General features: G+C 35.9%; 3 protein-coding genes across 4 annotated transcripts; 2 read left to right on the forward strand and 1 right to left on the reverse strand.

The window, feature by feature from the left end:
• Positions 1-7,143: 7,143 nt before the first annotated feature.
• Positions 7,144-8,588, forward strand: LOC149952662 (glutamine amidotransferase-like class 1 domain-containing protein 1). Its single transcript, XM_090168699.1, has 6 exons — positions 7,144-7,378; positions 7,449-7,525; positions 7,591-7,696; positions 7,753-7,860; positions 7,943-8,128; positions 8,191-8,588. The coding sequence occupies exons 1-6, from the start codon at positions 7,324-7,326 to the stop codon at positions 8,340-8,342; spliced, it is 684 nt and encodes a 227-aa protein (XP_090024825.1). The 5' UTR covers positions 7,144-7,323; the 3' UTR covers positions 8,343-8,588.
• Positions 8,589-9,006: 418 nt separating this feature from the next.
• Positions 9,007-15,096, reverse strand: LOC149952663 (nucleobindin-2-like). 2 transcript variants are annotated; one of them, XM_090168697.1, is made up of 12 exons: positions 14,842-15,096; positions 14,609-14,772; positions 14,443-14,544; positions 14,164-14,380; positions 13,802-13,899; positions 13,558-13,743; positions 13,390-13,496; positions 10,571-10,613; positions 10,415-10,507; positions 10,193-10,354; positions 9,286-10,128; positions 9,007-9,222 (listed from the first exon to the last, which is right to left on the reverse strand). In XM_090168697.1, exons 2-12 carry the CDS (start codon positions 14,747-14,749, stop codon positions 9,178-9,180), a joined length of 2,037 nt encoding a protein of 678 aa, XP_090024823.1. In that variant the 5' UTR covers positions 14,750-14,772; positions 14,842-15,096; the 3' UTR covers positions 9,007-9,177. The 2 variants fall into 2 exon arrangements, with proteins under 2 accessions (XP_090024823.1, XP_090024824.1); XM_090168698.1 differs by having other exon boundaries at positions 14,251-14,380; positions 14,842-15,095.
• A 4,457-nt stretch (positions 15,097-19,553) lies between these two features.
• LOC149952664 (uncharacterized) lies at positions 19,554-22,215 on the forward strand. Its single transcript, XM_090170221.1, has 3 exons — positions 19,554-19,791; positions 19,863-20,002; positions 21,991-22,215. Exons 1-3 carry the CDS (start codon positions 19,699-19,701, stop codon positions 22,064-22,066), a joined length of 309 nt encoding a protein of 102 aa, XP_090026347.1. The 5' UTR covers positions 19,554-19,698; the 3' UTR covers positions 22,067-22,215.
• The last annotated feature ends 4,364 nt before the right edge of the window (positions 22,216-26,579 follow it).

Consider the following 26,579-nt stretch of genomic DNA (forward strand, 5'->3'; position numbering starts at 1 on the left):
TATCTATTTAGGGTCATGGCTTTAATAAGATCATTACTGTCCCCAAATATTCAAGGAGGCGAATGCGGTATTGCCGCGCTCCTTGAAGTACTTGAGGATATTATTGCAATAAATATGTTCCCAGTGTACGTATAATTAATATAAACATATATTTATACAATTTGTTTTAATATATATCAGTTTTATATATAAGACCTTCCCGAACTGCAGATGGCCTATATTTAGAGTTAAACGCCGATGGCTTTGCGTACGTATTTGTTCTAATAATGTTTTTTATATATATATGTATATATATATATATATATATATATACCACTTAACTTAACTTAACCTCCTTTAACTAGCATCCAAACAGCTATAACGGCGTTTTTCCCCCGGAGGAGGGATGTACGCCATCTGATGACGGAAGAGCGTCGGAACATGTTGGACGCCCTAGATGTTGCGGTAATGCAACATCTAGGTGCGTCCATCACGAGGACCACCTTGGAAAATTTTCCAAATGCCGTCAGAATTCAATGATAAAAATGTTATTTAATTAAAAAAAATGTCTTATTGTTTTAAAATGATTATAAATGTCTGCGTGTGGGTTTATTTTAAAAAATAAAAAATAAATATTTTGTTTATGAAATAATTTTTTATCCATCTAGTAACTACATAATTACATAGTCCATATTTTTATATACCCACTCGGCATATAATGTACTCTTTTCAAGAGTGCATGAATATTTCCTACTTAAAAAGTTAGTATTGTGCTTAATTAGACATGAAAACATGGGTCCATCTCTCGTTGTTCATCGAAAACTAGCGAACACATGATGGTTTTTCCCTATATTTAGTATCTATCACGGAAAATACATGGTACCGTTAGAGACTACACCAGTGGATTACAAATCAAATTGTAATCAATTTCTTGAATTCAATTCGCATTTAAATATGTATAAAATAAAAATTTCATTAGTAAATCAAAACATTTTTATTCGTTTTCCAATTGCATATTTACATAGTCCATATTTTATATATCCACTCGGCATATAATGTACTCTTTTCAAGAGCGCATGAATATTTCCTACTTAAAAAGTTCGTTATTTTTTGAGGGGTAAGACACGCAAACATGGGTCCGTCTACATCTAATTCAGTAACCTTCGGGGAGGAACATGCTGTACGCTCTAGTTGCATCCGTATTGCAACATCTAGGTGCGTTTATTACAAGGGCCACCTTGGAAAACTTTCCAAATGCAATTAGAATTTGAAAATGTTTTTAAATTCTTTAAAAATATTTTTTAATTCTTTAAAATATTTTTTAATTCTTTAAAATATTTTTTAATTCTTTAAAATGTTTTTTAATTCTTTAGAATGTTTTTTAATTCTTTAAAATGTACTTTTTTTATTCTTTTTTAAAATATTTTTAAGATAAAAATAAAACTCTTGAGCTAAATAAAATTGCTTTTTATTCACATAATCTCCAATTTACAATAAAGATATTTTTATATAGCCACTCGGCATATATCGTACTTTTCTCTAAAGCGCAAGAGTATTTCTTACTTTCAAAATTAGTATTGTGTCTAATAAGGCACGTGAACCTGGGTCTGTATTCATCCAATTCAGTAACCTTCGGGCAACCTACACCATTTAGGTCTATCACTTCGCGGTGTATTAGTTCTAATAAAAATATGCACTTTTCTTCTCCTTTACAAAATACGCGGTCATAGCCGTGAGTAGCCATTCGCATACATTCTTCCAATTTGTTGTACGGGGTGAAACCATAGTCCCAAGCGAGGCCGTGTATGTTCTTTTCTACCCAGGTGTTCTGTCGTTGAGTTCGGGAAGGTAGATCGGTTCGGGGGTATGGTGGAAGAAAAACCCACGATGCGACTTGGGATGTATTTTCGGCCGAGCAAGCTGACGCTTCTTTCACTATTTTCTCCGGCTTTTCATCTTCGGTCCGCCCGTCAAAGAATTCAAAATCAATGAATATTGATTTCTTATGCCTATAATTCAAAAGTAAATACATTACCCTCCGAGAAAGAGGACTAAAATATATATAAAAAAGGGATTATACTTACATAGTTCTTGTCAGGTTATTCTTCTTGACTTGAATTTTCATGTTTGAATGCTTATCCACTGATCGCTTGAGTTTATATTCTCAGTTATTGCGTCATTGCATTTACATCACCACAGCTGAAAAACCCATGGATTTCACACCACCGCTGAAAGATTCACCACCACTCATTCGCCTCTTTAATAATACCGGGGAGATCAGTGGTTCAAATTTAAGTCTAAGTTGCATAATAAAATATTGTTTATTTCTCAATTCGTAGTTTACACGGTCTTCGTACGGCAGGGTTTTGGGCACCACCGTTGTAACATTTACCACCACTCATTCGCAACTTAAATAATACCGGGGAAATTAGTGGTTCAAATTTTAATCTAATTTGCATATTAAAATGATGTTTATTTCTCAATTCGTAATTTACACGGTCTTCGTACGGTAGAACGTGTACAATAGTATCGGAAAAACGTACGCGCTTCATACAGGCGGTGAAAAAGCGGGGCTGTCAATCAGGATTACAACTCTTCTTTCTGCAGGTGGGGACCTTCTATCAATAATACAGAGAAACGCTGCTACCTTCTATAACGCTTTCATTTTAGCAGGGGTACAGTCTGTACCTTTTCATGTTCACCACTCTCTATAGCGTTACACGTTCACCACCAGTGATGTCCTAGCTTTACTAGTTCTCCACCCAACGGAAAGCGGGGACTGTCAATCAAGATTATAGCCCTTCTTTTCCGGAGGTGGGTAATGAGTTGACGGTCAACCATTAATACACAGAAAGGCTGCTGCCTTCTACAATTCACCACCATGGTGGTCTAGCGTTGCTAGTTCACCACCCAGCACCACCCTGCCTTTGTACGTTCACCACCAGCGCCACCCCGCCTTTGTACGTTCACCACCCGGGTGGCGGCCTTCCACTGTATACTCCCTGGGACCGGCACGAGGACCCTACTTCTGTGGCCTCGTCGGTTACCGAAACCAGATAGCCGTCGGTCAGATAAAAAAGCGTACAGGGAACCAGAGAAATCAGGTTGTTTATCGGAAATATATCTGATATGAGAAATAGTAATCAGTTTACCCAGTACCGTAAATAGACATTGGCGGGGTTGGCCCTCGCTAAGGGCGCGTGAGGGCAAGGGGCGCCGTTTGGGGTTCAAAAAGCTTAAACCAAAAGTGACATAATTACCAAATGTGTGACAATTCGTATGCTAAAGGTTTAATGAATGCCATTGTGAACCAGTGGCGTAGCTACGTGGGAGCAGAGCCCGCAATGCAGGCGGGCCCACGGGCCTAGGAGGACCCATTCAAAATTATGACCATACATTTCTAAACGGTAAATTCCAAAAAAAAGGTCCATGGAGTCTAGTTGTTGGTGGGCCCAAAATCTGAAGCTACGTCACTACTGAGAACATTACATTTTTTAACCTCGTTTCCGGGTCCTGTGCGGCCTTACCGGTGGCACCTGGCTAGTTACGGTAATGGCTCTAGGCGCGGGGCCTCCAGAAACGCGGGGCCCGTAGCATTTGCTACTTCTGCTATATGGCTAATCCGGCACTGCTTGAAATATTAAGACTCAACTTTGTTCAACGGTCGCGATGGGAAACTGGAAATTTTTATGGAATGCATTTAAAGGAACGTTCACAAGAAATACAGGAACCAATTTGTGTGCCAATAAAGCCCAGTTCACACTATACAATTAATTGGGACGCTTAAATGTATCCAACTAATTGTAATCAAGAAAATTGCGTAGTGTGAACAGAAATAGTTGGAACCATTGTTACAATATTTCTGTTCACACTATACAATTTTCTTGCTTACAATTAATTGGATACAATTAAGTGGCCCAATTAATTGTATAGTGTGAACTGGGCTTTAGAAATACAGCAACCAATTGGTGTGCCAATAAGAAATACACGAACCAATTTGTGTGTCAATAAGAAATAAACAAACCAATTTGGGTATCAGTAAAAAATACACGAACCAATTTGTGTGTCAATAAGAAATACACAAACCAATTTGTGTGTCAAGAAAAATACACAATTTGTGTGCAAGGGTAAAATACACAATTTGTGTGCAAGGGTAAAATACACAAATTGTGTGTCAATAAGAAATACACAAACCGATTGGTGTGTCAATAAGAAATGTTACTAAGATAAATAATTAAAATAGTACGTATTAAATATTTAATTAAAATACAACGACTAGCCTCTCATCAGGTCTGGAGCTGGCGTCTAATTGAAATCTTAGACGCATAATTAAAGGGCAACCTCTGTCAGCTCACTTGTGTTGCCCTTTAATACATAAATCTATTAGTTTTTTACTAAGAAAATACGAATTAATCATTATTTAAAGTACCGTGTGTCAATAGTTTCTTCCCTAATGACACACAATGTCGTAGTAGTCAAGTGACTACTGACACACAATGTCGTAGTAGTCAAGTGACTACTGACACAAAAAGTGTATCAATAGCTAAGAGTGATTGTCAATAGTCAATACGTTCACCACCCGGGTGGTGGCCCACTATTGTATACTCCCTGGGACCGGCACGAGGACCCTACTCACAGATATTTAAAAAATTACTTAATTTGTACTCCCTTGTAAGGAGTGTCACTGAAAAGTTTTAAATATAATTTTTAACATTTACGTTTTGGGTTCGAGTACGGACGTAATTAGTGTTTTCCCTTCGCTCAAGATTCGTTATTGTCTCTCGCAACCTCCGTTGCATATTTTAATTTAGAGGTCCTTAAATTATGCTAATCATTTCTTCTACGTAGCTTCGCGCCTACTCCTTAGTATTCTCACTATACCCAACTTTTCACAAATTTCTGCAATACAGGTTGCTGATCCCTTTAAGATTTTCTCGGAATTTGCGAGGGATCTAGTAAAATTTCAATGCCAAAGTGGCCCTTTAAATACAAAACACAACAAGAATAAACGATGTTTTAAGAACCGATATTTCATCTCCCGCCAAATTATTCAACACTTTTAGTTTAACCAAAAGTGACATAATTACCAAAAGTGTGTCAAAATAATTTGGCGGGAGATTAAATATCAGTTCTTAAAACATCTTTTATTCTTGTTGTGTTTTGTATTTAAAGGGCCACTTTGGCATTGAGATTTTACTAGATCCCGCGCAAATTCCGAGAAAATCTTAAAGGGATCAGCAACCTGTATTGCAGAAATTAATTACAATCGGCTAGCGGACAGTCAAACATAAATTTGTCAGCAGCAGCCTACGGCGCGACTACCAGAGACCAGAAATAAAATTTAAAGGGAATATAACCTCAGGTATTTGGTGTGGAACACCAACGTTTGCGGCTCTGGCCGCTCTTACCTTAGGCTTTAAAAATGTTTGGCGCCACTGTACACGGAAATTTGAAAAATTGAAGGGATCTTCCGTAAAGATTGCTTTGCAGGTTATATTCCCTTTAAGAAGCCGCAGCGCTGCATGGTGCAAAAAGGCATAAGTCTGATTACCCGGGTTTGGAACTCAAATATTTTTTTTCATATTATTTATGCGGTTTTGGAAAAGTTGAATAACTTTTTATTTTTCCGATAACTTTTTTTAAAATTAACCCCAGGTATAAAGGTTTGATAGTGCTATCGAAAAATCGAATAAAAAAAATAACACACAAATCGACTTATGCGGGTTTGGAATTCAGGTAACGATATACTTTGGTCATTGGTAATGTTGCTTGAGCTGGTGCAGGAAAAAAGGATAAATATCGCCAACATGATTATTGCTCAACAATGAAAGGCCTAATAATCCTACGGAATCATGAAGGGTTAATTTATCCATCTGAGAGTGTTGTTAAAATTCTTCAAATAAAGGAAAAATGCATAAGAAGCATTAAACTGGAAAATCAAGGGGCCTCAATAATCGCCTTAAGCAGCGTTCAGACTATGTGAAAATATTACGTTTGCGTCGATCGTGTCGGTTCTTTCGATTTCTTTCACCGTTCAGACTTCTCAACAGAGACTTTAAATTTTCGCGCGTGTCGTTTACATTTTTTCATTTCGTTGCGGACTGTCTAGATGGCGTCTCGGTTTAAAGCTCAAAACGTTCATAACAGACAATTAGCCTTATGCCTCATCAGCGCTGACTCTAGGTAGTGGCGACCTTTAGAACCATCGAAATACTATAACCAATCAGAGGTGGATAAAAAATTATTTCAATTTTTCCGCCGTTATTACTGAGCTCTGATTGGATGAACAATCACCTTTTATGTTAATCTCCGTGCAAGGTTGGTTCCTTTCTGAACAGTGAAATGAACGAACCGACGCGACCAACATCACCGAAACGACACTACCGATGCTAACGTAATATTTTCACATAGTCTGAACGCTGCTTTACCTTAAAAATTGAGTTGATGGTTCGTAGGTGCCTCAACCATGATCATATTTGACCATGATGAAACACTTATCCCAGTGCGTTTGTACTTATAGGAACCTTGCACTTATCCCAGATTTGAATGATCACGTGTTTGACCAAGAGGTTCGTTTGAACTATATCATTTAAATTTCCCCGTCCCTAAAGTAATTAACCTTTACACCGACTTAAGACTCAGTAAAATAGCGTTAATGAGAAGGTGAAAAGGGAATGCATTAGGAAAATACTAAATTGATATTGTTCAAAGGCCAAATGTTATTTCCTTCTAACAGTTTGGACTTATGTTAGAATAATACAATATTTACTTTTTATTATTATCAGAATATTAAACGTTATTTTGAGTTTCTTCCCAGTAATTTAAATATATAAATACAAATTACCACTAAGATACACGTGAACACGTGCAAAAAAGTATATAAGCAGACGATATTTACAAAAATATATAGTTTTTTGGAAAAGATAGAAGGCGCTACCACCGAATGATAAAGTTTACAATCAGTAAAGAATTTGTCCCGCGAAACCCCGATTTCTGAAGCCGTAATTGTCTCTCTAAATATATATTCCCAACTCAATGAGTTGGGATTGGCGCATTGAAAAATGCCATCTAGTGGCGATTTCCTATACAATTAAACCTCTCTCCCCGGTCTCCCGGCCCTTACCCCATTTAATTTACTCTGAGCGCATTGACAAAATAAATGATTCTTTTTATTCCTCCTCTTTTTCTTAACGTTCACGTTTTAAACATAATCCCATCCTTTATTATTTAGAGGGCGCGAACTTTTGTACGAATGTCCCAAAATTCCCAAATTAAATGATTTAAGTATAAACATTTGTTATAATATAATATAATTTGAGTGTTTCATATATATTTAATTAAATAATGTCAACAACTCAAAAACAAAGCTGTTTAGTGGCTTTAAGCGGAGCGAAAGAAGGTAGCCAAGGCCGAAACTACTAAGATTAATATAATAGTAATGATAATGAAAATTTAATATTACATTTTAGGCAATAGCTCCCAGTCATTCATTCAATCCTTTACGCTTCTTCACACCGCATTCACAGTTCAATTAGCAACGCCAGGGGTATAGTAAAAAAATGAAATGAAATCTGCAACAAGTTAACAACTCTGTTATTCAACTCTTAATAGGGTCGACCCATAGAGTTCGTAAACCAAGATAGCCAGAGTAAAAGATGGCTTAATGATTTTAGAATGAAATCCATATCAATTCCTATTAGCTTGCAAACAGTTGATCGTAAGGTTACTATAATTAGTTCATTGATTCTATGTCTGAACCAAATTTAATTTCAGCTAATAGATATTCGTGTCTTATAATACCTCACGCACCGGGTGCTGTGTACGACTTATTAAATGACAAGGACCTGTCACAAATTCTAAAAAACTTTATTAAAGAACGAAGTATTTAAAATAGTCCAAATATACCTTATTTTGATGTATATAAGGTCCAAAATCCTTTCTAATAAGCCCAAATTTTTTGTAGAACCAATTTGCTCAATAGGAATGGGTGTAGCTGGTCTTTTCAGTGAAATGGAGGATAATAATTGGGGTTTCCGGAGGTATACGTTAACCTCTGTCTCCGTGTTTGAATTAGCAAGGAGTCCTGATTTTGCCAACTTACCAGTTATTCCCGAAGATGTAATAAAAGATAGGGGAGCCCTTTATAGCTGTAAGGTTTTCTTTACTTATTTTAAAATGAGACTTTGAAAGTAATACGTTATGAATTTTTAGCGAGTGAGCCAGACGAAGTTCATGTTGTTGTTGATCGACACTTGATCACTGGCCAAAATGAACAATCTACTCTAACAGCAGTACAAAATCTCATTCTTCTATGCAATCAGAAACAAGGTCGAAAAGACAAAGAACAACAACGATTAGCTTAGATTTTACCTATAAAATTTGTCCAAGAAATACCAAAAAAAATAAACGTTTCTGCATGGTAGCAACTAGCATCTGTTACCTGCAGCTATTCCAAGACATGCCAGAATAAAAGACAGTACAAAAGGGTGGAACAGGTCCTACTGTTGGATTTTCTGGCTCTTATTTCTGTTTTTCAAAGGGTTGAACTTTTGTTTTTAAAAAGTAGATAATAAATGCAGAAAGATTGTGATAAAATTGCTATTGTGAATCTCTTTAACATTCCCTATAAATATTTGTGATTTCTTTAGATGCTGTACTATTTTTAAGGTAGTTTTGTACCCTGTAAGGGAGCTTCACTTCACCTCTAGATATTATATATTGTCAGGGGTAATATACTAGCCGAAATAGTATGGCATATTTTGTACTATTTAGTATTGAAAAATATGGTGCTTATAAAAAGGATTTGCGTTGATTATTTTAATCCCCATTTTGTAGCCTTTTCAAAATTTGACACAATCAAAATAAAAAATGAAATTAAACAACAGAAATTGTCTAATTACTTAAAAGACAAGAACGAATTTAATTACAAATATGTTCTTGTTAACATGGATCTTTTAGTCAACTTCCTTTGACAAAGCTTACCCTAATAGACCATTTAAACTTGGAAAAATTTAAAAACAGTTAAAATATGGAAAACAAAAATTGTTTATTACGACACCTGTCTATTTATAAAAAAACCAAAGTATCAATCGAAATAAAGATAACATATTTTCTATTCCGTTGCTGTACTGTACATATCACATCAATGGGTTAGATTCGGATGCTGAATGTTAAAAAGAAATCGCACGCTTCAGATTTTTATGATCCAGTTGGTTTTTGGCTTGCTGCTTGTTGGGAAGATGGCTGAAATAAAACCCAAACATTATAGGTCACTAAAAACTTAAAAGAGCAAAGCATTAAGCAAACCTGATTTTGAACTGGAACTTGAGGTTCTATTTTTCCAATATTAGAGGCAACTGGAGGTTGACTTGGCACTTGTTGAGGAACTCCACCTGATTGTTGAGAGACTTGATTTTGTCCTGCTTGTTGTTGATTAACTTGACCCTGTTGTTGTGGTGGTTGTTGGAATTGATTTGGCTGTTGCTGTGGCAATTTCTGGAATTGGTGTTGCTGCGGCGGCTGGTTTTGCTGGAATTGATGTTGCTGTGGTGGCTGGTTTTGCTGGAATTGATGTTGCTGCGGTGCCTGGTTTTGCTGTTGCTGCGGTGGTTGGTTTTGCTGGAATTGATGTTGCTGTGGTGGCTGGTGTTGCTGGAATTGATTTTGTGCCACCTGGTGTGGTGGTGGTGGTTGATTAACTTGTCCTCCTTGAGGTTGAAATTGATTATGTTGCGGTGGAACTTGGGGTTGAAATTGATTATGTTGCGGTGGAACTTGGGGTTGAAATTGATTATGTTGCGGTGGAACTTGGGGTTGAAATTGGTTATGTTGAGGTGGCATTTGCTGTTGAAATTGATTATGTTGAGGTGGCATTTGTTGTTGATGGCCCCCTTGCAAATTTCCCTGTTGTGGCTGATGTTGCTGATAACCTGGTTGCGGAGGCTGAAAGCCTTGTTGCAAGTTTTGCTGTTGTTGAAATTGTTGACCATGCTGTGGATTTTGATTAAATTGCCCTTGTGGTGGTTGGAATTGGCCATGATGTTGTTGGAATTGTTGGCCATGTTGGTCAACTGCAGGATGATATCCAGCACCCATATCTGGATAATAAGGGGGCGCAACTCCAGGTGGAAATTGCATATTTTGAGCCATCTAAAGAATAAAACTACAATGAGCATTTAATTAAAATATAAAAATATAATTAACTCATAATTACAGCTAATTGTCTTAAATGCTCTTCGTAATTTGCAAGTTCTTCATCAGTGTAAATTCTCTCTTCATCTAACCCTTTCCAGCCTTCATCTTGGTTGAATTCTGCCTTTTTGGTCATGTCCATAAACTCAGCTTTGCTGATCAAACCATCTCTGTTGGTGTCAGTCTGGCATGGTAGAAAAATATTGTAATAAACCAACAGTCATTTTGGTTTGTGTATACTTACTTCGTTATAAATGTGTTCCCTCATTCTATGGTATTCTTCCATCATTTCAACAGGGTCATCATCGCTGTTGTTAGATTCGTACATTTTCTTTATCTAAAACCAAATAAAATTTCAAAAGGGAAAACTAAGGAATTATATTACCAATTATAAACAAACCTCTAAACTCAGAATGGCTTCAACCTCTTCCTCATCCCAATACCTAAAGCAATCATCAATAAACATTATTGTAAAAAAGTTAAGTAAAACAGAAAAATTAGTAATTGAAAGCTCATGCATATTTAATTTGTAAGATTTTAATATGTTGTGTTAGGCTTTTAGCTCCATATTATCATTAGGGTTAATACAGGGTGTCCACTAAAATATGGACAAGGGAGAATATCTCCAAAACGGTTTTAGGTGTGAATTTGAAATTTTTAGGTTGCGTAGAGTGTGTAGGGGGAAACCTTCTTTGAGAATATAATAATAATAATAATAATAATAATAAAAAGCTTTATTCGGATATTCCCATTCAGTTAAAACTGTTTTACAAGGGAGTCCTAGATTAAATTAAATACTAAAATAAATAAATAATAAAATAATTGTTGTCAACAAATTCAAAAGTCAATTAGAGATACTATCTCTTTACATTTAGTTTTAAATGAAGAGTGCGACAAATTCATTTTCATCTCATTGTCTAAACTATTCCATAATTTTACACCTATTGTTTTTAAATTCTGTTCACTAAATATATTTTGTTTATAAGAGACTGAAAAATTATATAAACTACCTCTGGTTCCATATCCATGCAAGTTTTGTTCAAAAAAATCATTAATATACAATGGAGCTATTTTGTTGTAAGCTCTATACATTAGTACCAATAATGAAAGGTAATAATGATGTTTTAAGGTGAGCCAACCCAATTCTTTTCGAGCTTCAGATGCTGACATACGTTTTCCTCTCCCTAATATGTATTTGGCACACTTATTATGTGCTACTTGCAATTTATTAATATTTGTTTTAGAAGCATTCATAATGAAAATATTGCCATACATTAGAACAGAAAATAAAAGTGAGTCCTACAAAATCCTACAAGCAAAAATTTCTAATATCCTAAAAAAAGGATATAGCAGCCACAGCCTTGTGTTAATTTTTTAATTGTATAATCTATGTGGGGTTTCCACGTTAAATTAAATTTCGATGACCTTGAACCATGTCCTCAAGGTCATCCAAAAATATCTCGAGAACCGTAAGTGCTAGAAAGCTGGTTCCAATTAGAAAAGTGTTCCCCATCACGTTTTAGGTCTAAATAGCTTAGACCCAATTGGATTCGATCAATAGAAAGTCGAGAAAAATTTACCCAAATCACAAAGGTCATAAAAGGGAAAAGGGCAAGAAAGCGCTAATAACTCCAACAAGTGTTACATTGTCGAAATTTGCTAGACTATCTCATCATGGTGGGAGATTTTAATACTCGGAAAATTGTATGACCTTGAACCATGTCTTCAAGGTCATACTAACATTATCTCGAGAACTATTAGGACAAAAATTCAAATAAGAAAGTTGTTTTTGTCACATTACCATTAACTTGCTAATTGGCATTTCTGCTCTAAAGCTAATGGTTCTTGAGATAATTTTAGTATGACCTTGAAGACATGGTTCAAGGTCATACAATTTTCCAAATATTAAAATCTCCCACCATGATGAGATTGTCAAGCAAATTTCGACAATGTAACACGACTTGTTTTGGAGTTATTAGCGCTTTCTTGAAATTTTCCCTTTTACTTCCTATTGGGTCAACACTATTGAAACCTAAAATGTGACGGGGAACATTTTTCTAATTGGAACAAGCTTTCTAACACTTACGGTTCACAAGATAGTTTTTGGATGACCTTGAGGAGATGGTTCAAGGTCATCAAAATTTTCAGAGTAGGTTTCCACCTACACACTCTATGCGACCTAAAAATTTCAAATTCATACCTAAAACTGTTTTGAAGATATTTGCCCTGGTCCATATTTTAGTGGACACCCTGTATATTGGATGATCAAATTGGCGAATAAGTAGATAAGTCCATAATGAAAATGAATTAAAAATTTCAAATTTGTTTAGGGTTTAGCTTTATTATCCCTTTTCATTATGGACTTATCTACTTATTCGCCAATTTTATCATCATTTACAATGCAGTCCATAGGTGGTTCCTTTTAACTTAACATTAGGTATATAGTAATCTCCACCACTCCCCCCCCCCCCCCCCCTATTCGACTTTCCGTTGCTATGCAACTCTTTTTGAAATTTTTAATATTTAGGCTTAGTTTCTCTATTTGGTGTTATAGTCGCAAGCCAGATTTCCCGCACGGTACTGACGAGTCCCAAATAGGACGAAACCGGTCTACCGTTGGATTTTCTGGCTATTTTATTTTATTTTATTTAATTATTAACTCGAAGATCTATTTGGTCCGAGTTTCGCGTTTTTGTTTGCTCGAAGACCTATCGGTACGAGCTATTAGTAAGTTTTTAAATTTCTTCAAATTTGTTTAGGGTTTAGCTTTATTATCCCTTTTCATTTTTAACTTAAACCTGTATATTGGATTAACTAAGTTGAACTTTATATTATTATTAAATAAATAATAACAACCAGCTAATCTAGTATCTAAGGCAACCCCTTAGGCCCAAGTCATCTAGTGCCATTAATTCCGGTGGCTGGGTTATGTGTAGGAGGGTGTGACTAGCCACTCATGCCACGTGAGGTAACAGCTTCCTACACTTATTATTACTGTTTACATCAAGTTTTTATAGAAAGGGGAAACTGATGAGACCTTTAACCAGTGGGGAGATAACTTGCAAAATCAACGCAGAAAGAATAACTCCAAGTTTTCACCCAGTGTATATTTCTATCGTTAAAAATATAATTAATATTCATGTCTAAAAAATTTAATTTTCCATTTCCCGATTTAAATTAAAATAAATATTATCTACATCTTTAAAGAGTGTTACATACCCATCTCCATTTACATCGTGCATTGCAAAGAAAGTGCTAGGGTTAAATTCCTCTTTGGGCAAATTATCTTGTTCTTCCCAAACTTGTTCCAATTGGGGTTTACTTCCCTATTTAGAAACGAAAAAATTTTAATACTTAAATTAAGAATTGAGGTAAATTTTTTATTACAGGATGGTGAATTTTCGGATGTTCCTTGTGCCTTTTTTGAGATTCAAGGTGTTTCGCTTCAGCAATTTTTCGCTCTTCTTCAGTCATATGCTTTAAATCTTCTCGATACTGATGCTCCTTTTCCATTTCATATTGTTTGAATTCTTCCTTACGTTTTTCATTTAGTTTGTCTAAATCATTACTGGCCTAAAATTGGATTTAAATTTTTAAAATTTAACACAATTCATTTTCTTTTTTTACATACAGTTTGAATAAGCTTCCTGAGATCTTCAACTTCAAAAGTGTGAGGATTCTTGTAATCTACGTGATGCAGATCTGACCCAATAGCGGCTCTATTAATACCTATACATAAAAGAGAAATCAATACAATTCCATTTTTAAAGCAACAACAAAAAAATTGAAAATGCAAAATCAAAAAGAAAAACTATAGTAAACTAGCTACAATGGAACATTGAAAGATAAACTATAGATTATTAAAAATTCTATCTTAAAATTTTAGTCGATACTTTCTGTTTTTAGAGTGTGAGTGAAAATAATAATAAAAAATAGTAGAAAAACGTGACAAAATAAGCAAAAAATGTGTTTTTCTTGGCAGAATTAGCTAACCATCACCAGTAGGAGCTTTAGGTAGAGTACGCCAACGTCGCATATCAGCAGGAAATTGGAGATTTGTTTTTCCATCCCTGTACACACCTAACTCATTTTGTTCAAATTCCTGACGTGCCAACATACGGAGACGATCAAGCTCAATTCGCTTTAATTCATCAAGCTTGGAACGAACATTATGATTCACAAATTCTAATTGCGTCGCTACTTTTCCAGACTAAAATTGAATAAAAATTAGCATAGTGACATTCAGAACATTCAAGTAACACTAATGATTACCTTGATATCGTCAGTTGATACATTCTCTAATTTTTTGGCAAAATCTTTGTCTTCTTCCAATATCTGAACAACTTGTTGTAGATATTTCCCATATTCGAGTCCCTGTAAATAACACCTTTAATACAATTTTTATAACTGCAATTAAAAAAAAAGTATCACAACTAACAAGATCTTCTTCTTGCTTGGCTTCTTCTTCAGTGTTAGGTTTATGTTTCTGCCCAGGGTCAACGGGTGGACATATAATTCCTTGAATCACAAACACAACCAATAATACTGACACGGTACTAAGTGTCCTGCACTTTGTCATAGTGTTAAATTTAATTACTAAAACTGAAAAATTAACAGACATGACATATTAGAATATAGAAAAACGTGACATACGTTGAGATTCCCACTTACCCAACGCTGTACAAAAATAAAATATTTCAGGCTAAAACTCTGTGGCAATCTAACACATACGTCGATGGACCGTCAGAAATTCTTTAAAACATCCTTTTGACGGTAAATATATTAAAATAGTATCCTCGAAAACCGGTTTTTAGACACAGTAACCCAAATTTTCCCTCTTTTTGGAAAAGTAATAAATTATAAAAACTAGTTATGGAGCTTAACTGACGTGGCCCAGCGTCTCCCAATGACGAAATAAATGCCAAGAGCCACGAATTCTAAGAGCCAATCAAAGGAAATTATTGCAACATTTAAGCCAATCAAATCGAGATAAAATTATTTTACTAGCGCCACCTACAAGGTTCAAAGGCACGAAATTTGAACATCTAAAACGGGATCATAAATTATTTTAATGAAAAAAATTAGAAAACTTCCAGAAAACGTGTAGTTGGAGCTTGTAGACACACACAAAGCTACGTCTACAATCCTACAAGTTCCCCTACACGTTTTCGGGCGGTGGCTTAATCTGTCTATTATACAGGGTGTAAGCAATAATGATCCAGTGCTTATAAGTCAAAATAAGTACGGATTTTAAATTTTTATGTCACCTAGGAGCAACAAACACAAGGAGAACGCAGCTAGCCTTTAAACACGCTAACGAAGGGTTGTGTACGAATTTCATTGGACGAGCGTCACGAGCCTTTACGCTGAACGTTTTACTGGCGGGGGGGAAGACAATTTCCGGATTTTCCCCTTCCGCAGGCAGCAGGCGCTAAAGCGTCTAGCCAATGAAAAACGTACGCACTACGCAAGAAAATCCACGACTTTTGACGGGTTGCGTTCTCCTTGTGTGGGGTGTTTTGTTTTTGTTGCTCCTAGATGTCACGTAGCTCGTGCAGGGGGACATTTGAAATGGAAAATTTCAATGACCTAGCTTGAACAATGTATTCAAGGTAATTCCAAAATTATCTCGAGAACCGTTGAGTGTAGAAAATAGAATAGAAATAGAAAAGTGTGGGTCCTGACATTTTAAGGCCAAATCGTTTGGATCTTATGCATGCACGCGAGTTGTTTCTTACTTATTAACACTTCATTTGGGTCTTTTGCACCACGACTTTCTTATTTTTGACTTTAATGTATCGGCATATGTAACCATAGATATATGAAAAAGTATAGATCCACAATTTTACGAGGGGTGAGCACGGAAGTGACACCTAGCAGACAATCGCTATTGTCTGGGAGAGGTTAAGTATAAGCGCCATCTGATGGTGAACTTCCTGAGGTGACGATATATTTTTTCCGGAATCTCTGGCGCTAAAAGTTCAAAATTAAACTTTATTTTAAATCTAACTCGTAACTAACTCGGGAAAACCAATAACTAAGGTAAATGAATCTTTAATTATCAATATACTTTGTATTGATTTAAATAAGGTTTCGCTTAGGCTTAGGGGAATTAAACTTAGGAATTTGATGGTAATTAGAATGAAACAGCGGTACAAGAAATTGTGAGAAGTTATTGCCCTTTGAATAATATTAATTTTGAATATTTGTGTCTGATGGCTTCACCCTTAATTTGTAGATTCTTATTTTTTGCTATTTTGTGTGATGACGAACATTATAAAGTCGGGGAATTTCAGGTTCATCCAGTCAGAGTTGGAGTGAGTCGGGTGGCTATAGATCTTTTAAAAGCACCTTAAAACTGTTTTGTAGTAGGATTGTGTTAAAAAATAATTCCAAATGATCTTGAGAAAACTTGTAGGTAAGTAAATAACTAGAAAAAAGATTTTAAATTTTAATTTTCTGTAATACTTTAGCCAGAAATAGATTACTTCAATTAATAATAATAATAATCAGCTAGGCTAATACCCAAGGCACCACCTTAGGCCTAAGTCATCGAGCGACTTTTAAAGCCTTTAATTCAGGTGGCCGGGTTACTGTGCGTAGGAGGGTGGTGGCAAGCCCTGCAAGCCACGCGAGCCAACAGCTACCTACATTAACTATTACCATGTGTAACATAATTACTCATAATTATGCCACTAGCTCTATTTCTTCACTAACGGTTTGTTTCACAGATATTGCGTCATCCGTACCCTACGTAATATTTGACGTCATCGAATCTCAAATGCCGATTATGCCGTCGTATAATTAGCTCTACGTCTGATAAACCAAAGATAATTTAAACTCGTACCCTAGATTCGAATACTGAGAGCTTTCCCATTGACGGTTTGGTTACGAAGCGTTTACCCTTTTCCGGCACGTGACCTCAGAAAAATCGGGCTCCATCTGTTGCGGTAAGGTGCAAACCATGGAGCGAATTTTTTCTGAGTTCCAGAGGGAAGTGGGTAAACGCTATCGGCAACGCGCGAGATAGTGATTTCGAATCTAGGGTACGAGTTTAAATTATCTTTGGATAAACCGACGGCCATTATTTTAGTAAAGAAACCGGTTTGAACAACCAAGGCTTAGGAGCTAAAATGAACTACAATATAGTGTCAAGTTCTGTTAATGTAATTAAGTTGCAAATTAATGAAGTTCTCGGAGACTCACGTTCTAAAATAAATTTGCTTTGTCAAATAAAAGAAGCAGGTTTATTGGAAAAAATAGTTTAAATTCAGGTTGAGCTTTTCTGGCGCATCTACAAGGTTGGAGTCTTTCAGCTTGGATTAATAACATATTATTAATCCAAGCTTTCAGTCTTTGCAGATTCTTTTGAGCCTAGGCTGAACTTTTCTAGGCTTGATCTAGTCTAGATTATCTTTTGCTTGATATGGGTTTTAATAGAGTACGAGCGATTGACGCGCAGCGCCTCTAGGGGCGAGCTCACGCGTAACTTGGTTAAAAGTTTTTACCCGCCCCCATTGAAATTAACGTAAAGTTGGCGATAATTAAACGTTAATTAACCTACCAAATGATATAAGAAATATTCCACTGCGTGTAATTTTCGTTTGAAACCGACAAAGCATATAACGCTGGTGGAATATCCCACTTCGACGACTTGTTCCATTTTCGGAAAGCGATCACTTATGGGTCATTTTCCCCAAACTTTTATTTTTCTAAATTACAAATTATTTAACTTCATCCACACAAACCGAGCGAGTTTATAAATTTCAATAAAGCTACATTGGGCTGACTAAAATTCCGACGCAAAAAATTCCTTCTCAATTTAGAGGTTTTCCATTGGCTTAAATAAATATGTTACTAGCCAATAGTGTGACTCCCAAAATTACTAGGATGAAAAAAAAGGTAAAAATCTGACGTAGTCCACCTTTTTACTGGTTTGTGGTGAAACAAACACTTAAGCCCCATTTTCATTCTCGCTGGTAGCGGGTAAAAATCGTCAAAATTCGCTTCCGCCACTCGCAAGCATGAAAAGAAACCTAAAATCAGGGCCGGATTAACCAATAGGCCGAATAGGCCTGGGCCTAGGGCACCAAGCCTACAAGGGGCACCAAGAGGGTTCGAAAAAAATAAAAGTACAAAACTTTAATCATTTGCTTTTCACTAAATATTTTCCGGGGAAATTTTAGTAAATGCGTCCACCCCTATGAACCAAAAACGTTTGATTGTCACATTCTCTGACGGACTGCCGTCTAGCCCCTGACGACATACTAAGTCTGGCAGCAAAACGAATTTTCCTTCCATTTCTCAATTATAAATTGAGGAAGCGCCTAGCTCACTTCGCTCGCTATTGAAAGGGGGCACCAAAATTAACTTGGGCCTAGGGCCCCATAAAGTCTTAATCTGTTTGAAACAGATTGATGCGGAAAGTCAAAAAGTGTGTAGCTGAAGCGGATTTTGACGATTTTTACCCGCTACCAGCGAGCATGAAAATAGGGGCTTTCGTGAAGATTTTTGAATGGAATAAAGATACAGTGGCATACTTTGATACTTATGAGTACTTATGTTATATATGGTATCGGCTTATGATACTCACCATAAGTCTATAATATTGTTCCATAAGTTTTTCATTTTGAGTAATATTTTACTGAGAGCTAGTAACGGAGTGACGTCATCACAAGAAGAAAATCTCCCCCTAGAGAGGCGCTGTCAAAGGCTACGAGGGGACGCGTTAGCAAGCGGACGCAAAATGGCGACGAAGCCGGTAATGCAGTCTGTCTTGTGAATAGCTCTCAGTAAAACTTTGGCATGTTAAGAACTGGAAGTGTCACACTTATGTTGAATGTTATACACTTATGGTAACACGTGACACCGAGCCTGCGTCGTGTGCGGTTATTAAACAGAAGTGAGAACTGAGGCTTTCTAATGTTTTGTAGCACCATCTTCAGCACAGTCGTCGTAAAAATCTTCCTCGTTATTCAAGGACGCCTAATCCATAAGCCAGACTAGGCAAAGTGTCTAGGGCCTACGATTCCATATAAAAGGGCCTACGAAGGTCCGAAAAGATGCTAAATGAGAGATTTTTGCCTAAGGCCTACTGAAGGGTTAAAACGGCCCTGTCGTTATTTTGTATTTAAATTCTAAATTTATGATGATTTTGACAAGCTAAGCTACATTAAAACTTTGCGCTTAATTAAATAAAAGAGCCGTCAAAATTTGAGATTTAAAATAACGGTTACGTGAATAGTTTCTAGATTAATATTAAACACAACATAAATCGAAACGATCAGGGGAAAATTGCGTAAATCGCGCGTTTCATAATCTTACGCAATGTCCCCAGTTGGCGAACAGCCATTTTTTTCTCGCTAACGTTCAGCGTCACAGCGACGGGTATCGGTCATATCGTGTCAATCGTAGAGAGAGATTTAGGAGCGCGCGCTCGTACATCGCTATTATTGCTAAATGGCGCGTATTTCGCGCCTATCTATCCCAGCTATTTTCATTTAAATTTGACCTTATAACATCATTAACATGCCGAACGGTACAACATTCAACATTAAATCGTTCAAGGGATCTTTGAACAACGAAAACAAGTACGACCAGAAGATTTCGAACTTAACCAACGTAAGATAAACAAAAGTTTTAGAAATTTTAAAAGTACAGCCTATGGTACAGCAGAACGTTTTGTCGAAAAGGCTCATCTGGTTTTACATCAAGTAAACGTCGGAAAAGAGGGCGAAGGATCTAAGCCTAATGAAGAAAATAAGACGGGATCGGCAACGGCCGAGTCAAATGTTACTAAAAATGTCGTGGAAGAGGCAAAGCCCGCCAAAACGTAAATACACAAGTTATAGTTATTTTTCACATAAGTGTGACAGTTCCTTATCTAGTAAATGTTTACCGTGAGTCATTTCGAGAATGACATTTTTGTTGGACTTCAGATTAGGGTTAATACGGTGCCCCAACGGGGCCGTCGTCATTAGCGATACTGAGCGCGCGTGCAGTGTTTCCAGATCCTGAAAATCAAACTATCGTATCACGGCCAAAAATATCGATTTTCTTAAAAAGTATCGTAAGCCTGAAAATTGGCGGTAAATCCCAATTTTGTGGAAATATTGACGCAAGTTATGTTTATGAGAAAACAAAATTTTTAATAACGCTTTAATCAATTTTAGCCTTTTGGAAAAAATTAATCAAAATTATAGAGGCATAGACGGAGGCGAGGGGCAGTTCACTCCTTTTTGGAGCGCAGATTTAATCGGATTAAATCCGATTAAATGTATTAAATCGAGTTAATCACGATTAAATTTTTAAACCGATTTACTCACGATTAAACTTTTTAATCATGATTTAAACATGATTAAACTTTTTTAATCATAATTTAATCCAGATTTAATCGGCTTAATCATGACCTTATTTTTTTTAATCACGATTTAATCGACTTAGTCATTATTTAATCGGCTTAATCATGATCTAATTTTTTAATCATGATTTAATAGACTTAATCATGATCTAATCTTTTTAATCACGATTTAATAGACTTAATCATGATTAAATCTTGTTAATCATGATCAGGTTTTAATAGACTTAATCATGATTAAATCTTGTTAATCATGATCAGGTTTTAATAGACTTAATCATGATTAAATCTTGTTAATCATGATCAGGTTTTAATAGACTTAATCATGATTAAATCTTGTTAATCATGATCAGGTTTTAATATTTTTTGTATCGCCATCTAATCTTACATCGATAAAATTAAACCAATTAACTTTACTGACGTTTATAATTTGGAGTATTTAAATCTAAAAATAATATGCCCCAATTCCGCGAGAAAATTGAAATATTGCGGTTAAACAATTGTAAAAACAGGTGTTAATCATAAAAATCGTCATAAAAGCTCGCATATAAATTAACGAATATAAATTTAAATACAATAGTCTTAGTCGATAGCTACGCCGCAAAATTTTCGTTTTGAAAACGAAAACATTTGAGAGAGTTGGCCGTTTTCGATCTATCGAAATCTGGCAGCCTTGCCTGCCTTCCGGCCAGTATCTCCATACCAAAAATGGCCGACGATTACGCCGCCGAAAATATTTTACAAAACTGATCTTCGGCATTTTTTACCGTCATTTTGAATTATCGACTAGGACTATATAAACTTACCCAAACAATATAATAATGTATCGATGGATGCCGAACTAAGCTCCTCAAGGTTTAAAATCGGAATGCCGCTTTTAATCTGGAATTTTCTAACTTATCATTCCGTTGACGCGAGCGATCGAACGTAAAGTTCTAAAACCGAGACGTCTAAAACTAAGAGGGACACGTAAAGTAGAAATGTAATAAACTATATTTTATTTTAGACGAAACTATGATTTTTTTTTTAAAAATGATATTAATTTTTCCGAGTACTTTTATTCTCAAAACGTAATTTAATCAGCTTATTCGAGATTTAATCTTTTTAATCACGATTTAATCGGCTTAATCGCGATTTAATCAACTTAATCACAATCTAGATTTAATCGTGATTTAATCCTGATTTAATCGCGATTTAATCCATTTAATCATTTTAATCATGATTTAATCGGATTTAATCGGCCAAGAGCGCAGATTTAATCATGGGAGTGAACTGCCCCTCGGACGGAGGTACCATTGAGCTTGATAATGTTTGCGTATTTTTATCGCCTCAAGGCCCTTATCTTTTTCGGTATGACGTCAATTCATACACACATAGCTATGAGCAATTATATCGACTAACTGTCACACTTATGTAATAAAATTTTAGGGTCCGTTAAATAATTTTTGTGCTTTTTCTTGAAGAATACCTATTGCAAAAACTAGAATACCAAGACCGAGTCAAATTCCGCGCAGAAAACTGACAGAGCCAGATAGCTAATGAAAAAGTTTTACTTATTTTTCAATAATTTAACAACCAAGTTATATAAAACTGCCATAAAGATATTACAATACTTTTATGCATTATTTTTCTTACTTTACATTGATAAGAAATGTACACTTAATTATTAAATCATTTCAATGACCAGAGATCCGGGGTGTTTTTTTAACCTTTCTAGTATCATAAGTAATATAAGTGTGCATATAATATTACTTTAAAATAGAAGAAAAGTGAAAAATGCTTATTATTCGTAGCTTGCTCGTGGTTATTAGGTTTAGTCCGCCATGACAATAAAATGCCCACATAATTTTTGACATCAGAATCGTGTTGTGTTTTGCCTCGTGATCTGTGACGTGAGATAATGTCGTAGCGGTCGTTTTAAGGCGGGGCTTAGTTTTCTACCTCCTCCCCCCCCACGCCGTTTCATGCTGATTTTTCAAAAATTCTCAGTGGCGTTGATTTTGTTCGGCGGCGGCGGCGCGAAGGTGTAAAATTTTCTCCCCCCTTTTGAAAATTTAAAAAACAAAAATTCTAAAATTTTTTGAAGGAAAAAAAAAGTTAAGTTCAGCGGCGGTATCAAAATTTATCGGCGACGGCGTCATGCCGAAAAACAAATGTCTCGGCGGCGGAGGTTCGACGCCAGAGAAAATTTTCGGCGACGGCGGCGTTGGATTGGCGGCGCTAGGCTCTACATTTACATCCGTCGACGAAATACAAGGAAGGATGTAATTGTATACGATTCGGCTTATATTGCTTAACGTGGTTTATTTAACTTCGTTTCCCATGTATAAGTATGGAGAAAAGAGAAGGACTTGTATTGTGAAACAGGTTCAAAACGGGCCAGTGATGGCGTCAAACCTAAGACCATTTAAAATTAAATGGTCTAAGGTCAAAGCCACAAACTTTACTGCCGGTGTCCTCTAGTTTAAAGCTGGGTTTCCACTTAGCGAAAATCACGCGAATTTCCCAAAATTTTGTGGAAAGCGGATTTTGCGTTTCGTCAACGCGGATCCTATTTCTATTTTTGCGAATTTTTTCGGCATGATTTTTCTTCGCACAATCCAACTGACCAATCACGGAGTATCTCTGAGGTTCGGTAACTTTTTTTAATCAAATCATATTGATTGATATAAGGAGGTAGGAGCTCTTAGTAAATAGTTTGAAGTTTTGGACGTTGTAATTTTCTCATTTAAAGTTATTTAAATACGGTTTGAGAAAAATGGTCATCAACTCGTAACTGCTGGTTGAAGAAATTAGCAAATATCTCTGGTGGAAACTCTATAACGTTTTAGATGGATTTTTATCAAACACCTTAACTCCACGCAGGTTTGTTGAAGCTGATTTGTATAATATATCTATTGTTAATTTAAACTGCATTTTATAGAACTTTTATCAATCTTTTAAATTTATATTGTTTGGGAGAATACCCCTCTGAAGAAGTCTCAGACGAGGAGTTAATTTATGACCAAGATCAGCAAGGACTTTTGAACAGTACAATAACATCAGATCAACAACATAAATGCTACGAAGAGGGTTTTGGAATTGAACTTCGCATCACTCGAGAGTGACTCTCTTGATCAGTAACTCTTATTTCCTGAATAAGGTTATAAAAATATCCTTGTTGCCTTCTTCTTGTAAATATGTCTCTTACCCAGAATCGTCTATTACATTTCTTTTTCTTCCATCTTCGCCATAAAGAAACGAATGGGATAACATAAAGCAAGGCACTTAAACCAAAGAATATCAAGCCCCAGGAATGGAAGGTGTAGCTCCGTCTAGTGGAACTTTTGCGCCTCTCGTTTTTAAAGAGAGACCGGGTTGCGGTAACCGTTTCCGGGTACTCTGATTTGCTTTGCCGGAAGTTTCTATCGCAGCCAAAACGCGCGACCAATAATATCAATCCTTCCATTCCTGGGGCTTTATATTCTTTGCTTAAACTCTCATCCATCTTAAACCAAATGAGAGAAGAAGCAGTAGCAGACAGCTGAATTGCCCTACGTTTTAGAAACGCATTATCGACCATTTTTGACTTTTTGAGTTTGAAAGCTCCTCGTACTAAATTAATTTTAAGGCGCTGATTCTATATTTAAAATCCGTATTTTTCTATCTGCCCTACGTTTCAGAGATGTGAAAATGCAAAAACGCATTAAAATCGAAGTTTCGAAAATACTCCGCAGAAACGCATTAACCACCGTCGGAAATTTGCAGAAACGCATTATGTCGTTATTAACCAATAATAGTCTTCATTTCGTAAGCCTCTAATATCTTCAGCGGCAATGGCCGTTACTCAGTATTATTATACCACATAATGCGTTTTTGCCAAGAGTTTAGCCAAATATAAACGTACAAAACACATTATGTAAAATTTTTCTGAGATTTACTTAATTTTGGCTATAGTCATTGTCACATTTAGATTGCGGGCTAAAAGAAACCCCTAACAACTAGTTTTCAGTTCATTGACGGATACATATAGCTCAAGATGTCTTAGCGCCCCCCTCCTTGAGTTTTTTCTGTATCCGCCACTGTTTCAGTTACCTAAATGATGTAGTAATTGTTATTTACAAATTGAATTACAGAAAGCGATTTATTTCGAAATGCCATTTTTGGAGATAATGCGTTTCTGCAGTGAAGCACCGTGTGACCACGTGACCTCTCCGTCTTTGTCGAATTCCGCGTTCAGCGTAAACCCTACCGCGAAATTCGATTTTGAAAATTCGAATTTTCCGCTTTTCGTTTTTCGGCAAAAACAAATCGCCGGCAAATTTCGCTCATTGGAAACCCAGCTATAACGCGGGCTTCGTCAACGATTTGCGTCCGCTCGCTTTTCGCTTCTCACTTAGACTTTGACAGCATCTCGCTTTTTTTTCACACAATCCCATTGGAATTTGTGGGTACTATTTTCGTACTGTACGTAGCCGCCGCCGAAGAAAGTGCAGCGTTCGGTAAAAATTCCTGTTATTAAAAGTTGCAGTTAAGAAAGGCAAAACATCTAGTACATTTGGCGGAAATATACTAGCACGAATTTTTGGTAAATTTTAGGCGGGAATTTCGAATTTGACCTGTTTACGTTTGAATTTCTTAAGTATACCTGCTCGTGTTATAAAATTTTGGAAAAAATAATATAAATCGTTCAAAGTGATAATTAATTAATTAACATAGATAAGATTTAAAAACAGTGGTAATAATTTATTTTTGGTACTGCAAGTGAGGCATACCTAAAAAAATTCGGTTTGGCTAGTCCAAGGTAAGTATAGAACAGGTAATGCCCAGATAACACCGTTGACGTACATACACGTGCAATTTTATGATTCTTTAGGAGCATAGTACTAAAAGTACGCTATAATGAAGTTAAAATAATAATAATCTACATCAAATATTTATTGATAACTTTGAAATTTACGTAAAAGACATTTTTAAATGGATTAATATAACACGCGTAGAAACCTTCAGGAATTCAATAAAAAAATAGGTGAAATTTGAAATTACAGTAACCGATTTTCCCGAAATTCGTGCTAGTATCTTTCCGCCAAATGTACTAGATATTTTGCCTTTCTGTAACTGAGTAAAGGCTGTTATATTGTGCTTATCAAGTTAATGTACAGGGTGATTGAATTACTAATAATGGACAGGGTTACTGATAAAGCGTTGGGATAAAGTTACTCTTCCGTAGTTAAGGATAAGTCCCCTGATTATTTTAAAGGACAGCAGTGGCGTAACTAGGAACTTCGGGGCCCCCCGCGAAAAACGACTCGGAGCCCTTTTAAATAGCACCCATTTCATCATAAACGTTTGGGGGGGGGGTCGCTATTTACGCCACTGAAGGACAGGGTGATTGGGTTATTGTTCAGGGTGGTTTATATAACGCTCATTTGGGTAGAATTTACACTTTACAGTGCACTTATTCAACAATTAATGGACAGGGTGATTAATAAAGCGTGGTCATGGATTTTACTCTTTGGCTGTTAATGCTTAGGTACGTTAATTATGTTAAAATTAGTTCAAATTTAAATTTAATATTTAAAATATATTTAATACACCGTTGGGATTGTGTGTACTCAAACGTCCGTGACATCTTGTTTCCTCTCGTGATGACGTCACTCTGTGAATACGTAAGTCTTCATAAAATATTTCCCAAAGAGGCATATTTTTGAAATTTACTATAGACTTACGGTTTTACTTTTCGTCACTCGTTACAAATGAGGTAATTTACGTCACACTCCTTTGTGGTAAACTTATTATTTACCTAACAACATAAGTAACATTAATAGTCATAAGTATGCGAAAGGTATAAACTAATTAATACATTAAATTTGCACGTAGACGCCACAAAATATACCGAAATAGAACTACTTCTATAGAGTTATACTTTCGTATGCCTTATTTAAGCGACGGATAACATTAAATCATAAGTAACATAATACCCCTAAGTATGACACTTGTAGCCTTGCTCATGCATTTTTTATTACTACATCCTTTCTTCACCAACGATAAATCAGAAAAACGACTAGCAACT

The sequence above is a fragment of the Leiobunum rupestre genome, chromosome 3 (genome assembly GCF_980474605.1).
Source record: "Leiobunum rupestre chromosome 3, qqLeiRupe1.1.hap1, whole genome shotgun sequence".
NCBI lineage: Eukaryota > Metazoa > Arthropoda > Arachnida > Opiliones > Sclerosomatidae > Leiobunum > Leiobunum rupestre.